The sequence below is a fragment of the Eretmochelys imbricata genome, chromosome 22 (assembly GCF_965152235.1).
Source record: "Eretmochelys imbricata isolate rEreImb1 chromosome 22, rEreImb1.hap1, whole genome shotgun sequence".
Taxonomy (NCBI): Eukaryota; Metazoa; Chordata; order Testudines; family Cheloniidae; genus Eretmochelys; species Eretmochelys imbricata.
The window spans coordinates 11,893,393-11,909,982 of record NC_135593.1 but is presented as its reverse complement, the minus strand read 5'-3'; the positions used below and the strand labels follow the sequence as shown (position 1 = coordinate 11,909,982).

At 47.5% G+C, this 16,590-nt stretch overlaps 1 protein-coding gene across 2 annotated transcripts in view; it reads left to right on the top strand.

Moving 5' to 3' along the window:
* Positions 1-16,590, top strand: part of GRAMD1B (GRAM domain containing 1B) — a 143,079-nt gene that overhangs the window by 18,208 nt on the left and 108,281 nt on the right. The window contains exon 2 of one of the 2 annotated variants that reach the window (XM_077839768.1): positions 167-241. In XM_077839768.1, coding sequence (XP_077695894.1) covers positions 167-241 — 75 coding nt within the window. Of the gene's footprint in view, positions 1-163; positions 242-16,590 lie in introns of both variants that reach the window. The other variant, XM_077839767.1, reaches the window with a different exon arrangement.

The window sequence follows — 16,590 nt, the reverse complement described above, 5'->3', positions numbered from 1 at the left end:
ACTAAAATACTTTTCAAACTAATCCAGTGAAATCAGTGCACGCACTGTGTAGACAAGTACTAACTCTGTGTAGTTTAATTCTTTACCTTTTTTCTTTAGGTGAGTGAAGCAGCTGGACCATCCAGATCTCTAACTGCTTATGTCTTTCTGTCTTTTTCTGCAGCAGCCAGCAGAGTAGCCAACAAAGCAGCCATGATGACGATTCATCCCGATTCCTGAGTCCCCGAATGCGTGACGAAAGGTAGGCCTGTCCAGCAGTGGGGAATTGGCGAGATGATGGTAATCTTGATCAGCCTGAACATGGGTATTGGTTTGTGCTGTTTGTTTATTATCAGGCAAATTATGGCTCATATTTTAGGTATAAAACTGTTTTCATGAATGATGTTAACAAGTAACACCCCCAACCCCTATCCCCAAAAGCCCTGCACTCCTAGTGAGGAACTTGCACCAAGAATGCATCATTTGTATTCTCTGCAAACACTTCTCACTATTGCAAATATAGTGAATGTTGGGTATTTGTTAGTGTATACTTTGCTTTGGGATGTTGTCAGTTTAAACCTAAAACTGGAAAACCTAATTATAGTGGAAACACAGAAGGAGGAACCTGCAATCAGAGGTAATAAGATGAAATCAAGTAACACATCAAATGTAGATAATGTTTGTAAACACAAGTGACACCATCAGTACAGGATGCACACTAGGTGAAGGTAGCCTTGCAAACACAGGTAACAGTACGTATAACAAGGCACATGCAGCAAGCAACACTTATATAAATGCAGGTTATGTTACAGTCACAGAAAATATTGAACAGATCCTCTTACCGTAGCAAATGTTGATAATATTGATATCTGATCAGTTACTGATAATACATGAATGTGACTGAGTGCTGCTGCATAGCAGGGAATCTGGAGATATCTGGAACATTGCACAGCATATAAGAAGATAAAGAAAGCAAAACTCTAAATGGGTAGAAGAGTTTGGATAGTTCATGGATGGGACGTGCCCTTATGGGTAGTATATGTGTTTGACAGTGAACAGTTGCTTATGTGGCTCCTGGAGTCTGAACACCAAGATGTTTGATGGGTCAAGAGTGAGATAATGGAAAAGAGAATAATGTGTTGGAAAATCAGATGTTAAGTAGGAGGAATGTCTGTGAAAGGAGGAAGGAGATACCTGTCAGTGTAAGGAAGCGAACAGTCCGTCATGGTCTAGTTTCTCTGTGTGGCTTGACAAGGATTGTCATCGTGAATTGAGTATTGTGGTTGCTATACGTTGTTTTACATGGGTTGCTTTTCTGTCTAAAATGCAAATTGCTCTCACATAGCTTTAAAGAGGTTGCGAGAAGTGTGTAGTTGAGTGCCTAAACCTAATGGGTATATCTACGCAGCAATTAAACACCCCTGGCCATGGTCAACTGACTCGGGCTTGTAGGGCTTGGACCGCTGGGCTGTTCAGGCTCTGGACCCTAAGCTCTGGGATTTTGTGGTGGGAGGGTCCCAGAGCCTGGGCTCCAGCCTGAGTCCAAACGTCTGCACGGCAATTTTTAGCCCTGCAGCCCGAGACCCAGGAGCCTGAGTCAGCTCAGCCAGGCCATGCTGCAGGTCTTTTATTCCAGTGTAGTCATACCCTAAGAGGCATAGGGGCTTGCAGGACAGGGCACAGAGCTAGGAGTGAGGAGACCTGCATTCTGTTCCCAGCTGCGACCTCGGGCAAGTCATTATTTGTGCCTTAGTTTCCCCATGTGAAACATTGGGATGATGATATTTATCATCCTCTGTAAAGCACTGTGAGATTCTTGGGTGAGGAGGACCACATAAGTGTAAAGTAATGCCTTTAAGTGGGTTTCCTTGGGTAAATTATCCAATAGGATATCACTGGAGGTGTGGCAAGAGCTGGACAGTAGAGATTGATGGGCTGTTTTTACCTGGAGGCTCATCTTTATCTGCTATATCCAGCAAAACTGAGCACAAGAAGAGGTAAGAGGCATCCTGAGCCATTTGCCAGTCTCCTTGATTCCATGTTGATGTTCAAAACCTTTCTGTCCCATTCTAGTGAGGTGAATGAATTGGCTCAAAAAATATGGCACTGCACCTCAAGAGTCCAAAGTGCTGTAAAAATATTGGCTACTTAATCTTTCTAATACCCTGCAGTAGGTAATTGCCATTTCCTAATTTTATGTTTTGGGAAACTGAGGCACAGGAGTGTAAATGACTTGCACAGGGCCACGCAATGTGGCAGTGGAAGGATTAGAACTCCTGAGGTCCTCACTCCCAGTTACTTATGTGACTGATGTTCATTTATACTCAAGCCCCCTTACCTGACAAATCATAAATGATGTGTCATTACCAGACTGTTACTGGTCCAGTGTAAACTCAGGGTGTACACACTGAGGTTCAGCTTCACCTAGTCTTTGGGTTTATCCACTTTTGGATGTGTATAGTTCTAGTCAATATGTAAGGTGCTTTTCCCCTTGCCTAGCAGCACTGGTGTTGTGAGCACTGGGAAGAAACCCACGGGCACAGGTGTTGCTTTTGGAAATGGAACTGTTTTTCCCATGTGCTTTGCAAGTCAAAACTATGAAGTTACCTTCCCCACATTTATCTTCCAAACCTTTACCCAAACAAAACACCGTTGCTGATTGATCATTAGCTTCTTCTTCTGCTTAATAAACACCCAACTGAATTTGTACCAGATTCCTCTGCAAGGCTAGTGTTGAGACTAGGGCCATGTATACACTACAGGACTACAGTGGCACAGTTATGCCACTGTAGTGCCCTAATATAGACACTCCTACAGCAACAGAAGGGGCTTTTCCATCACACTAGATAATCCACCTCCCCAAGCGGCAGTAGCTAGCTCGATGGAAAAATTCTTCTGCCAACCTAGCCACATCTATACTGGGTTAGGTCGGCATAACGATGGCTCTCAGAGGTGTGAATTTTTCACACTCGAGTGCCATATGTATATCAACCTAATTTTAAGTGTAGACCAGGCCTAGTTTGTGATTGAGCTGTTCCTCTCTGTCTCTTGTGTTGGGGACAGTTGTCAGGTATGCAAGGCAGATATCCAGCAGCTGGGTAAATATTTCTTTGCAATTCCAGAAGCCCAAAATTAATAAATTTCAGACTCTTGGGGTGGATTTATTTTTGCTTCATACTGCAGCATTGGCACAAAAGAGGCTGAAAAATGAATACCTATAAAATCTTTGCATATTATTTTTTATTATTATTATTATTATTACTATTTTATTAGTTATTATTTCAGCCAAACAAGAAGAGTTAGTATTACTGCATCTCCTAGTCCATATTGGATCAGAACCCAGTCCATTTTCTTCTGTGACACAGGAGCTACAGGCTCTGTGTTACTGCAACCTCTTATACTGTTCTGGTCTAGAAACCTGGTTTTATTACAGCCTCTAGTCCCGTACTACACCTGAACTTTGACTTCTTAAATTGACTAGGTCCTGTTACCACACTGTTCAGCTTTGGGATCAGGCAATGTGGCTTTCGCTCCTCCCGGGAATAGCACAGTATCACAATCTAAGGCTTTTAACATCCTTCTGGTGTCTGGTAGCATAAAGAAACGAGCCCCTAGGAAGGGACACTTATGATAAAGGCTCTTAGTGAAGTCTCACTCTCCAATATGAGCTGCATTGATGTCTGCTAAACCCCTGACAATCATCTTCACTCATGACATAAGTGCTGGACCTGGGGGTGCTGCCACACCGCTTGCCTTGAAGTGGTTTCCATTATGGGTTTACGGTTTGGTTCAATGGCTCTCACACACCTGCACTATAAAAAAAAAAAAAATTCTAGCACCCCTGACTCCCAGAAAAGCCTTTAATTTAACCTTTTTTTCTTTCAAAATTAGCAGTATATTTGCAGCATGTGGTGGTAGTTTCCATGAAGTTCTAAAGCTGAATGACTAGCATGGGCTTCCAGTTTTATTCTCCCTTGATGGCGTCTAGGTCAGATTTGCTTGCTTTATAAGTCAAAAGCTGATTTTAGTTTCTGCCAGTGTTCCAGACTCACCCTGGCTCTGAAGGCAAATGGGGAGGCAGGCGACCCCTACTGCCCCCTCTGCTTCTCCCCTTTGAACAGATGGGGACACAGAGAGGTAAAGTGACTTGCCCAAGGCCAAACAGCCTGTCAACGAGTGAGGTGGGAACAGAACCAAGAATCCTTGGCTTTGTCCCACTCAACAATGGAGTTCACCCCCCTCCTAGTGCCTTCTCCCAACCACAATGCCTCTCAGACACATAGGCTACTCTGAATCAAAAACACAGAGAGCAGGTTTATAAAGTCAGATGCCATTATACTTGGTTAATTTTCTGACTGTGAGCTGCAATGATAAAGGGAGAATGAATATACTCCTAGTTAGGAGCTGGTTGCTGATTACGTGTTTGTGATGTTGCATTCAAGTTTAGATGGTTAAATACTTTGCAAGGGGTGGCTGTATTCTGTGTTTACTAGTCTCAGCTGCTCTTATCCTTGCAGAAGAGAGTGCATCGCCCCTTAAGCCACAGCTGGCATGAAAAACATGAGGAAGGAAATGCTTCTTTCCAGGATGACCTGAGGCACTTCTTCCAACTTGTCTCCTCTCACAGGATCAGAGATCCTTCTTACTAAGTGTCTGCTAAGCCAAACTCTTGTTGAAGTCAAATTCTTCGTAATTAATTCAATGGCAGATGAGCTGTGTAAGGACTGAATCAAAGCTTAGTAAGGACCCGAAGATTTGACTCACTCAGGAGAGAGCAAGCCAGCCATAAAGAGCTAATTAATAATCCAACAGAGTGTTTGGCTCAGAACTAGTGCCTGCTAGTTGTCGCTAACCCTTTCCTCAATATGTTTCACTCCAATTACTAGTCTCTCTGGTGCTGTTGATCCTGGCATAATTTGCTAGCTGAGAACACTATACTACTAGATCACAGGGAAATTGACAGCAAAGCAGACAGGTGCTTAGATATTATCTGAGTTTTGTCTGATGCTGGGAAACATGAAGTCAGATCACCTTGGTCTGGGATTTTATAGGCTAAGCAGGGTCAGGGCAGGGCGGTCTCCAGGTACGGAAAGAAGCAGGGTCCTGGTGATTCAGTAGACAGTGCTGTCCCCTTTTGAGCCTGGACTGAACCAAAGTTTTGGTGTGGTGCTGGACTGGGCTGCTGGAGGTGCTACCTTTCCGATGGGGTGCGAAGTGGAGGTGCTGCCAGGTATAGTCGTTATTAAAGATCTCCATATCCCCCTTATAAAGTAATGGTGGCAGTATCCCCAGTAACCTGTGTCTCATAAGGTGACTTCAGGATTGCTGCTGTTTATGTTTAATTCCAAGTAATTTTTATGTATTGTTTAACTGACTAGACTAATCTTAAATTGACCTAAATCCAGGGCTGGTAAATTGCCTTTACCTCTGTTGTTTGCCGTTGTAATCACGTCAAGCTCCAGGGCAGAGGCGTAGTGGTGTAATCTCTTCTTGGGTTGGGGAACAGTGGTTCACGCTCATTGGACTGACAAAAAGTCTCATTCATTTTTTTTAGTTTTGTATAATGCATTATGCTGGTTATGCATTACAGGGGAAATCTCTAGAGGTTTGGAGTCTGGGCTGGATCCAGATAAGCACCCAGAGACTCAGCTTCTGGGGCAGGCTCTATGAACAGCTTGAATTTGCCAGCCTGGACTGCACATTGGGTGAGGCAGATCTTTCTCATGGATCTTATTTATTTTCTTTCAAGAGCAATAAAGAGCCCCCATTTGCAGGCTCTGAGTATCCTGCTCATTATTTACAATGACAAAACCAAATGTGCTGTTCACTTATCTACCAAGCAGCAGCTCTGAATACAAATACCACCACCCACTGCACCAACCAGTGCTTCAATATCCCCTAACTCTCAGGAAAGTCCAGAAGAAACAAACAGCCGATGCCAGCTCTTTCAGACCAGGGTCAGAGGGCATTCCAGAGCCCAGGGGCACTTACAGAGAACAACCTGCCAGTCACCCCTGCCTCTGTTATACTCAGGTGAATGTAGCATCAGCACCGCTTCTGCCAGGCCATGCCTCTTGAGTGTGTCAGCACCTCTTTATTGCATCTGGAGGGTGACGAGTTTGTGTGAAATTAAAGGTGGTGATGGTGGTGGGGAAGATTGTGATGTTTTTCAAACTGCATTAAAAGTTTGGTGTGACTTTTTGGGGGAAATCTTAATACAAGCAGCCCAGGTCCCCCCTCCTCACTGCACATGCCAAAAGAACAGGCCTTTAAAAGCATCTCCCAGCTGCTGTGTACCTGCTTGCACCTGTGTGGCGGAGGCAGCGTTCGCGCATGCTTCCAGTATGGCCTTAATTTTTCTGAGCCTGCCGGAGCACGTGTCTTAAGGGATCCTGCACTCAGCACTCTTGCTAACTATAGCAAAAAGCAAGTTCGTACCCCCTCTGGAATCAACTTCCCTGTGCAGCCTGCCAGGATCTGAGGATCAAGCACCCTTGTCCCTCCTCCCTAGCATACCACCTCTGACATCACACGCAGGTAGAGCTCTGCACACAGCACCATCTCATTCCTGCAGAACTAGGACAGAGAGAGAGAGGACCTGCACCCACCCTGATACACATGGGAAGCCGCTGGGAGGTGAGGATATCCCAGGCACCAGCAGAGGGACGCTGGACTACCGGGCAACTGTGGAAAGATACCAGAAAGGAATATGTGACTGGGTAGGGCTCATCTCTTGGCTCTGTCCAGCCATATCTTAATTACCAGCCTTCACTTAGCAACAAAGATGGTACCAAGGATATCACCAGTTGAGTTAACTTGTAAGTGATCTGACTCGACAGGACGACCAAACTCGGAGCTGTGATTCACACAGGGCTGAAGTCCACGGATTCCTTCAGACAGGACGCTGACTTTGCCCTGGTGTTGGACTGCTGCGGCTGCTGCTGTTGGTATGCCACTCCATGGGATGTAGGCACCAGACTTGGCTGGTGTACCACAAGGCCAAACCATGGTTCAGAACCCGTGCCCTGAGAAGGTCTCCTGCAGCACAGCAGTGAAGCATGTCTGTCACTTGCATGTGTCTTCCCTGAGGAAAAAACTCGCCTTCCGCAGAGCCATGTAAGTTGACAGGTGTGGGTGAGGCTGAGCGTGGGTCCTGTGCTGGGGTGCAGTCTGTGGGTATTATGTTTGTGCATCCAGGTGTCTGGGCATGAGAGATGTGGCTGAATACACTGTGCAGGTGCATTCAGAGTCCTAGAAGGGGAAAGCTAGCAAAGCAAACTAGGAAGGAGTTTAATTTTGAGGTGCTGGACTGGGACCTAGGAGACCTGGCTTCAGTTCTCACCTCTGCCAAGATTTCCTGTTTAGGTCTCTTCATCTCTGTGTGCCTCTGTTTCCCATCTATCAAATGGGGAGGAGAATCCCTTCCCTACCTCACAGGCGTGTTGTAAGGATGGGTTCACCGATGTCTGTGAGTTACTCAGATAGCCACATGAGCACCTAGGAGCTGATTTGTGATGCCCAGATGATGTTAGCCCATAGATGCTGCTCCTTTTTAAAGGAGTGGCCCGAAGATTGACTAGGGCTGAGTAGGAGAAGCCCTGGAGGCCTGAGTGAGATGAGTACACAGTACTGTTGAGGTTTTTAAGCAAGTGCATCAAGATGGGGTTATGCACAAACCACACCAAACTGTTCACCCCTGTTGAACTGCAAGTTCAGGCTTACTCATGCACTCGCTTCTGTTTGAACTGCAGGCTTGTTCTTTATTGTGACCCTGAGGCGCCCCTGGGACTTACAGCAGAGAGCAGGCTTAAATGAAGTGTAAATGCCATGCCGCTGAACCAGCAGGAAATACAATCCTTAAGCTCATACACACAAGAGCCATCGGTGCTGCTCCCCAAGCATCCAAAAGTCCATGGAGGGGGATGTGAGGAGAGAAAGAGACGAGGGGAATGGAGAGGAATGGACAGAGGGGGTGGGAAAGAGAGATGAGAGAAATAGACAACAGCTAGAGGGTGATGGATAAGTGATTGAACCAAAATGGGGGGGGCAGGGAAGGACAGTTCATCTCAGGACAGCTCAAGAAGTAAAACATTCTGTTCACAAATCGTATCGTGACTGCAGATTAATCACCTGCCCAGGCCGATGCAGTACCCATGTGCCACCAAACCTGGTGTAGCAGCCTCTGAGCCTCCTCTCTCTCACACCAGTGTAACTCCATTAAGGTCCAAGGAGCTGCTCTTGGTTTACACTGGTGGGAGCAAGTGGAAGGTCAGGCCTATTTCCTCCATCTGAGGCTCCCAATGGACCTTACACCAACCTTTGCCTGCTCCTACTTCCCCTTGCCCCCGAGAGGCATGGTGGTGGTAACACCCTGTGTCCCTGTCGCCGTTCTGCTGTGCATGGAGGCACAGACGGGACTGTCTCACACTGCCACTCCCACAGCTTCAGGGAGTCTATTTCCCATTGCCCAGGCAGCCCGAGCGATTGTGGAATGCTGCCATCTGCACGCAGTGACCGGGGTGGATGTCTTGCTGCTGTGTTACTCTGAGCGAGGCAGCCTGGTGCACTGGGGTCTCCTGCGTTAATAAGGAGAAGGACATTCAAGAGTAAGAGAAAAGGAATGGAGGTGGTTTTGGCGGAGTGGGATAAATAAGAGGCAGCTGCTGCTGCCCAATGCCAGTGTAAAATTCGGGGCGAATCGGCTCCTAGCTCAGTGTGCTGGCAAGAGATGGGTCTGAGTTGAAATGGTCCCAGTAAAGCCCCAAGCTGGGTGCAGCTTCTATCAGTCGAGGTTTGTTGCAAACCTCAGAGTGACTTTGTCAGAAGTATTGCTAAGGTTCCTGGGCTTATTGAGCCTGCCCAGGGGTGTGTTTTAAGGGATCTGGGGAAGAGGGGTGTGGGCATCTTGAGGAAGCCCCTGAGGGAGTGCCCAGATGGGGGCCACACATCTCCAACCCACTCAACTCAGGCATGCGGGACTTTGTGAGCCCACCTGGACCGACACTGAAGGAATCGTCTGCAGCGCTGCAACTTGCTGAGCTCTTGTCTTGAGCATTCTGGACGGACAGCATGCAGAAGCCTGGTAACACACATGCACTCATCCTCTGTGGAGGAAAGGAGCACCCCAAATCCATCTCTGGTGATTGACCCTTGGCAGACTGAGAACTGGCATTGATGGGCTCTGGAGAGACCCTTTCTCCAGCTGGGTTGTGGGAGGTTATGGTTTTATCCTCTTGTGGGGCCTTTGAAGGTGAAAAGGAAATGAAGAGGTGGAAGTAGGGACGTCCCCAGGAATAATGGGTGAACTTCAAACCTTTCGGAGGTTTGGATAAGCACCCCAAGCCTGGCCACTTCACTGACTATCCACCCCTCTTGGTTGGCAGTTTCACAGGAGCAGGCTTTTCGGTGAGAGTGCTGCTTCCACTCAGGAGACAAAGACTTTGAGAACCAGCCTCTTCGTTGCTCCCTGCCCAGTCCTGGCCTGAGCCAGCAAGTGCAGAAGCTGCCACACACACGCAAAATCATGAGAGGGGAAAAAAATAACCCAAACTTTTCAAACCTGGAAAAAATTGTGGGATGGCTTTTGGGTGAAGGTGCAGGGCAGCAATTCAGGTTTGAGATGCATTTGGGGAAAGGTGTTGGGGTTGGGTTCTGGATGGTAGTTTGGGCTTCAGATGAACCTGGCAAAGGTTATGAGTGGCCATTCGGTTTGGTTAATATTTTATGTGAACTGGTTCATCCCTCATTAACCAATGTCCAGTTCCCACCCCTCGCTGACCATGAGTTTATCTGTGTAGCTTCCTTTAATTTTCCTTTACATACCCTGCATGGCTCAGGATTTATTAGACTTGTATGTATGAGTTGTCTGTGCTGGGGCTGGGATGGTTGGTTGTGTGTGTGCTGGAGGTGGTGGGGTTTGGGGGTTAATGAGAAGGGGCCAGACCTCTGGCTCTGAGTCCCACTCCTGCTCTGAACTTTGGAAAAATTTGGATTCGGATCCAGATCCAAAACCTGCTGACCCTTATGGCTACAGTGCCAAATAGCTGAAGTCCAAATGTGAAGGATGCAACTCCCCTCTGTTAGCAATGAAGGAGTATAATCCTCAGTTGGTACCAGTGCCAGTTGCCCCCCTCATTGCACCCCCACTGCTGCTCAGACAGCCTGTGGTATGAGTTTTTGCTGGGACTTACAGGAACGGGCTATAGCGATTTGATGAGAGCTACACTGCTTCGCTAGGACCGGCACATCTGCTGCTGTTGGCAGACCTGTCAGGGCGCAAAGATCACCTGCTTCCAATTCCTCCTACGCCAGCATTGTTCTCCCTCCAATGTCTCAGAGGTGGGCTGTTAATTATAGCGCATGCCACTGCCTGCTTGTGGACGGCATTGTTGGGTAAAGTAGGTTTGACAAGCGGCTGGGATAAGATAAATTCCTCCTTTCTCTGCCAAGCTTGGAACCTTTTGCACCTGGTGTCCCAGCTCCGGGAGCCCCCAGCTGCCCTTTGGAGATGTATCCAGTACAGGAGGAGAAAGATCTGTCCTCTCCATTACATGAGCTCCTAGAACACTCTGTTCTCAGCTGAATAGGGTCTGTTTTTTCATAGCCCTTTCATTAGATCAGCACAGATTCTGGGATTTGATGGCCCCCAGCAAGGTTATGCCATCCCACCATCTCTGTCATCCTTCCTCTTCCCCTCCATGATATGCTGACCCATGATCTGAGAAAGGGGGTAGGGCAGGGGTGGGCAAACTTTTTGGCCCAAGGGCGACATCGGGGTTGCAAAACTATATGGAGGGCCAGCTAGGGAAGTCTGTGCCCCCATCTGCCCCCTCCCACTTCCTGCCCCCTGACTGCCCCCCTCAGAATCCCTGACCCATCCAACCCCCCGCAACTTGTCCCCTGACTGCCCCTTCCTGGGACTGCTGCCCCTAACTGCCCCCCCAGGACCCCACCCCCTATATACCCCCCCTGCTCCCTGTCCCCTGACTGCCCCGACCCTTATCCACACCTCCGACCGGCCCCCCAGGACTCCCACACCTATCCAAGGCCCTCTGTTTCCCGTCCCCTGACCGCCCCCACCCAAACCTCTGCCCCATCCAACCACCCCTGCCCCTGTCCTGACTGCCCCCCTCAGAACCTCCGACCCATCCAACCCTCCCCTGCTCCCTAACTGCCCCCGACCCATCCAACTGCCTCCTGTCCCCTGACTGCCCCGCGGGACCCCCCGCCCCCTTACCATGCCGGAGCCAGTCGCGCTGCCCACCTCTGGGGTAGGGTGTTTTCTTTCCAGCAAGGTTGGGAAGTATTTGGGGGACTGGATAAGCCTTCCCTTTCCCTCTTGTTGCCCTGTGGGGGTAAGATGCAGGTAGGAGACATGGCAGGATAGGTCTCTTTTGTAGAGCCTTTTCTTGTGCTCTGATATCCCCCAGTCTTGAGGAATTCCACAGTTGCCACTTATATGGGTGGATGGACCTGAATTTTAGAAAAGTCCCATGCTGTCCATGAAATTAAGAGGGACGGATAATTTTATGTCTGAGATCTGTAGTTGTGCAGACAGAGTTCATGCTTCAGGATATCCAGCTAACTGCTCTGTTCAAAAATTCATTCTCGAGTCCTGTGGCAATCAGGAGAATGCATTATGGGTGCTTTTTCCTCTAACGCATCTGGCATGGGCCAGACGTTGGACTTCATAGGCTACTGTTCCAAGCTTGTGTTGTAAAATGAAGCATGCCTATTGTTAAATCCCTTGGGAACATAACAGTAATAATTAGTAACAACAATATTTAGCTCTTATTCAGAGCTTTTCATCTGAGAATCTCAAAAGGCAAGGGTAAGTCAGTATCATTATCCCTGTTTCATAGGTGGGGAAACCAAGGCACAGAAAAGGGGAAGTGCCTTGTCCAAGGTTAAACAGCAGGTCATTGGCAAAGCTGGGACAAGAACCCAGGTCTCCCAACTCCCAGCCTAGTTCCCTTTCCACTGGACCAGTGTCTCCCTGTGTGGTTAGATAAGCCTCCAGCTGTTCCTTGCATGTCTCACTGCACAGGGAGAAAGTTTGACAGAAGTCATGTTGAGCTGCGTCACAGCCCCTGATACACAGCAGTGTGTATGTGGGGGAAACGACAAGATGCTTTTAATGCTTCTTGTTTCCAGGTAGGAGAAGCTGGCTCTGATGGTCTCAGTCCTGTGTCTGCCTGTTTGCATGTGCAGAAGGGCAGTTGTGTGATTGAGTTCCACCTGCTGACCATATTTAGAGACAGGTCTTTTTGATAATTATAGCTAGAAAAGTGACACTATCAAAATGATATTGTGGGGTTCTACATTCAGGGTCACGTTTCCAGCCCAGCCTTAAGCAAGACACACTTTTTTTTCTCTCTTTTGTGGGGACAAATTGCCGGCATAAATAATTGCAGCTCGTTGGGTCACTTGATATCTAAGTTTCTGGTTGCACCTGTAATCAGGGGCAGTCCTAAGCTGCAGGCACAACTAGTTGCATTTTCAAACTTGGGACCTTCATTTTTTTGCAGTTGCCAAAATATAGGGCCCATTATTATTATTGATGTGTATGTGTTAGTACCTAGGAGTCCTAGTCAAGGACCAGGACTGCATTGTGTTAGGCGCTGTACAAACCTTACCTTACCTTATACCTTAGATCCTTCTGTGCCACTGACACATCAGGCAGTCCACTTCGTTCACTGATTATGGTCACTCGTTAATTGTGGTACTACTTCCCAGGTGATGCCAACACATTCAATAACGTTTGTCACTGTCTTCTGCCAGTTCTTCCTGGGTGTTCCTTGCTTTCTGTCTCCTCCTTCCTCCTAAAAGGTACCCAATTCAATGCTTGCGTAGCATGTCTCCCATCTTCCATACATTGTACATATCCCAACCACCTCAGCCGTTTTCCTTTGATATTTTCTAACATGTCCTGCCCACTCAGCTCCCTTCCTCTCGCATTTGCAGTTTTATCTTTCCATGAAATGTGTCATGTCTTCTTCAACCATCTGTGGTGGGCAGCCTCCAATCTCTCTTTGTTGGCTATTGTCATTGGGCAAGTCCCTGCTGCATGCGGCAGCGTGCTCAGTACAGTTGCATGGTATAATCTGATCTTGAGTTTGGTGTGGAGGCCTCTGGTTGTCCAGAGGTGGTTCATCCTTCCAAAAGTGGTGTTTGTTTTCCTAATCTCATATGAATATCTTTATCACAGCCACCATCAAGTGTCATCACGCTGCTCAAGTAGCATAACTTTTCTGCCTGTTCGATTTCTTTTCCATCCATGTGCACCTTTGCATCCGTTGTCCAGTTTTCCACCTTTGTAATCTTGGTTTTCTCTGCATTTACTTTCAGTCCAGGTTTTGCTGCTTCCTGTTCTGCCTCTGACGGAAGGGCATAATAAGGCAATGTCATTGGCAAAGTCAAGGCTGTGGAACTCGTCTGCGCTAGCCCATTTTACGCTATCCACAATGTCTTTTGTTGCCTGCTTCCTCACCCAGCCTATTGCTAACACAAAGAGGATTAATAACAGCGCTCACCCTGGTCTAATTGTAAAAACACGAAACACAAAGATGGTCCCATCCAAGAACCTGGCCCTTAACCTCTTTGTGAGTTCTGAAGCAAACACCCCCAGTTTTAAAAAGTCAAAAAGTTCCCACTCTAAGCTGCCAACGCTGCAAACTCCTCCTGGGAGGTGAAAATGAAGCTGGGCCATTTCTGCCTAGTCACCAGCAATAAAACTTCTGCAATCAGAACTTAGCCGACAAGGCTGGAGATGAGGCAGAGTAAAATTGCATAGCTATATTGATTCTCCGATGCTTCTGGGATAGCTAGGTAGGTACAAGCTCTGAAGGGCTAAAAGGATTAAAATGATCCATGATGTCAGTAAAATCAGCAGATAGGACTGGCAGATGGCAGGAAGCAGATACTAAAGGCCCACTTGTGCATAGTCACTTTCTGGTTCTGTCCCCACCTCAAATTACAGCAACATTTGGACCCCAGTACAGAATTGGTTGATCAGAGCCTGCTTTGCTGTTCAAAGCCTTGGCTGATAGCTGAGTGCCTGCGAAGCTCATTCCCTGAGTGGGCTCTGCATGGCTCATCAGAATGTGTTCCCTCTGCCTGAGCCGAGGGTCCCAGCTAGTGCTGCTGACAATATTGCTGCTCCAGCTTCCCCTGGGACTTCAGCACGTGGTGGGGCAGGAGGGAATAGGGAGGAGCTTCTGGGAATAGCTTTCTCCATCTGGCTGGAAGGTGCTGTTGTCCTTATGGATCCCTTCAGAGCCCCTTGTTTACAGCACGCTCATCTCCCTTAGGGGTGAATCCAAGCTGACCTGTCCCAAGCAGGCGACCTGTCCCAAGCAGGCTACCTGCCTTGGGATCCATAGGTGGGGTATTTGGGAGGCACATGGAACTATGTTAAGGGGATATGGGCCATTAAGGAGAATGGAAGTAGAGCAGGTAGCTCGGGAAGTGTAAAGTCCCCTCCACCCCACCCAAACCTGAGAGCAAACCCAAATTGCACTTTTTTGAGATAAAAGGAAGTTTGGCAAAATGCTGTATTTTCTCCCCCCAGCACCTGTACATGCATGCCCTGTGTGTTCATGGCAATCAGAACATGGCTCAAATGTGTGAGACCCTCATAAACAAAGGATCATTCTCCCTGTGTTTCCATTCTACTTGTGTAGAGGAAGAAGAGGAGAACACAAAGTTTTGGGGTTCTTTTCCAAACAAAACCTCCCGACATTTCAAATTCACCCGCCGCTAGTAGAAACCTCAGCGTTTTCAGACCACTGGCAGCTCTGTGCACAGCTTGTCCCCTTCTTATGTGTGCAGTGCTCCTGCAAAATCAGTGTTTCCCAATTTTATGGGCAACATACAAATGCTTGCCAGTGCCTCTTACATGCTCTGTGTGCTGTGTGTTACCAAAGCGTATAAATGTTTGCAAAGCTGGGCTTAGGCAAAGATACACCACATACAAGAGATAAAGATGCAGAGCACTGGGGAAATCTGTGTATCTATATCCTTTGTAATTGGTGTCCCTACCAGGGAATAACTAGGTATTCAGGATAAGTCTCTCACACAATATTGAAGGTGAAAGGGCAGTGACAAGTATTTATTTGTAGCTCAAAAGGAAAAGACCTTAGTCTTTGCAGAGCTCCAACACATTTGGAGCTGGGATTTTGTGCAGAAGAGCAGTGCAAAAATTTGGATGCTGATCCAAACTTCTGGGGGTGGAAATCTTGTAAGAGCAACCTTTCCTCATGAGACTGCTACTACTTCCTGCATTCAGTCATGATGGAAGTTCCAGAGGAGAGGTATGACAGAGTGGGATATGTCTGTATCAAATTATGACCTCAATTTTGTATTGTAATCTTCATTTTGTATTATGTGCTGAACACATAGCTAACTTTACTGAATTGCATTCTAGATATCTCCCTTGCTCAGGAAAGGTGCTTGACACCTTGTTGAAGGATCATCACAGAGCAATCTGGAAATATCAGTTTTGATGGTCTCTTAGCTGCTGGCCCAACCCCATGGAACAATGGATTTCCTACACAGGGTCATTGGCATGGCTGGTGGAGTGGCAACTTTGCACCCTGGACACATAGCAAAAGGAAAGAGACTGTATTTAAGAGGGGCTGCTGCTCTGAAAAGGAGAGGGGTTGATCATTGCCACATATAAGCAGATCATGGAGGAGAGAGGGAGGGCAGGAGGGACTCTGGCCAGCCTGAATACTGACAGACCTTTTACTCTTAGATGGGGGAGATCAGGTATGGGGAGGGGCGTGTTAGGACTTCTGTTTTTCTCCAGAGATCTGTAACTTTCCAGGATTTTTTAAGAGTAAGGGGTCTGTGGTTAAGAAACATGTTCCTTCCTTTCCTGCCACATTTTCCCAACAGGGATTAAGCCAGAGTGCCCAGCTAGGAGGAGCTCTGAGGGAAAGTGTGTTAGCAACTAGGGGTCTTGAGAGGTCTGAGGCACTGGTTTTGGGGACTATGGCAGTTGGACTGCGGAGCTATATGTTCCAAGGAAGGGCTTAGATGAAAGGTCTGAGCCAGGAAGTGTGTTTTTTTGAGTCCCAGAGCTAGACACAGTGACTCGACTCTACCCAGACCCAGCAATAGGGTCCACTTCTAACAAACTGATGTCTGTACAGTGCAGTACTGGGCCAGGTTGTGACAAGAGCCTGGAGGCACTTCATCTTCCAGGCCCAGCAGGAAGAGCAAAAAGAGGTTCAGAAACAAATGGAAAATAATAACTGAAAAATATTGTATGAACTTTCTCCAACCTGGAAAAAAATACACATCACCAAACAGGGCACAGAAGTATTCCCCCCCCGCCCTCCCAGAGAACCCATGCCAGCTGTATTCTATTTCTTAAGCCAGCAGTTCTCAACTGCGGATCCACAGCCCCCTGCTGTGGCTGAAGCCCAGAGCCCTAAGCCACCCCTACTGGGCCCTGGAGCTATTATAGCATATTGGGGGCGCGGGGGAGCTCAGAAAGGAAAAGGTTGAGCCTTAAGCCACTTAACCCTCCTCCCTATCTGATTCTAAACTGCAGAAGACATGGGAAAAAATGAAGGTGATGGGCTTTGATACTACTTAGTGTCCCTG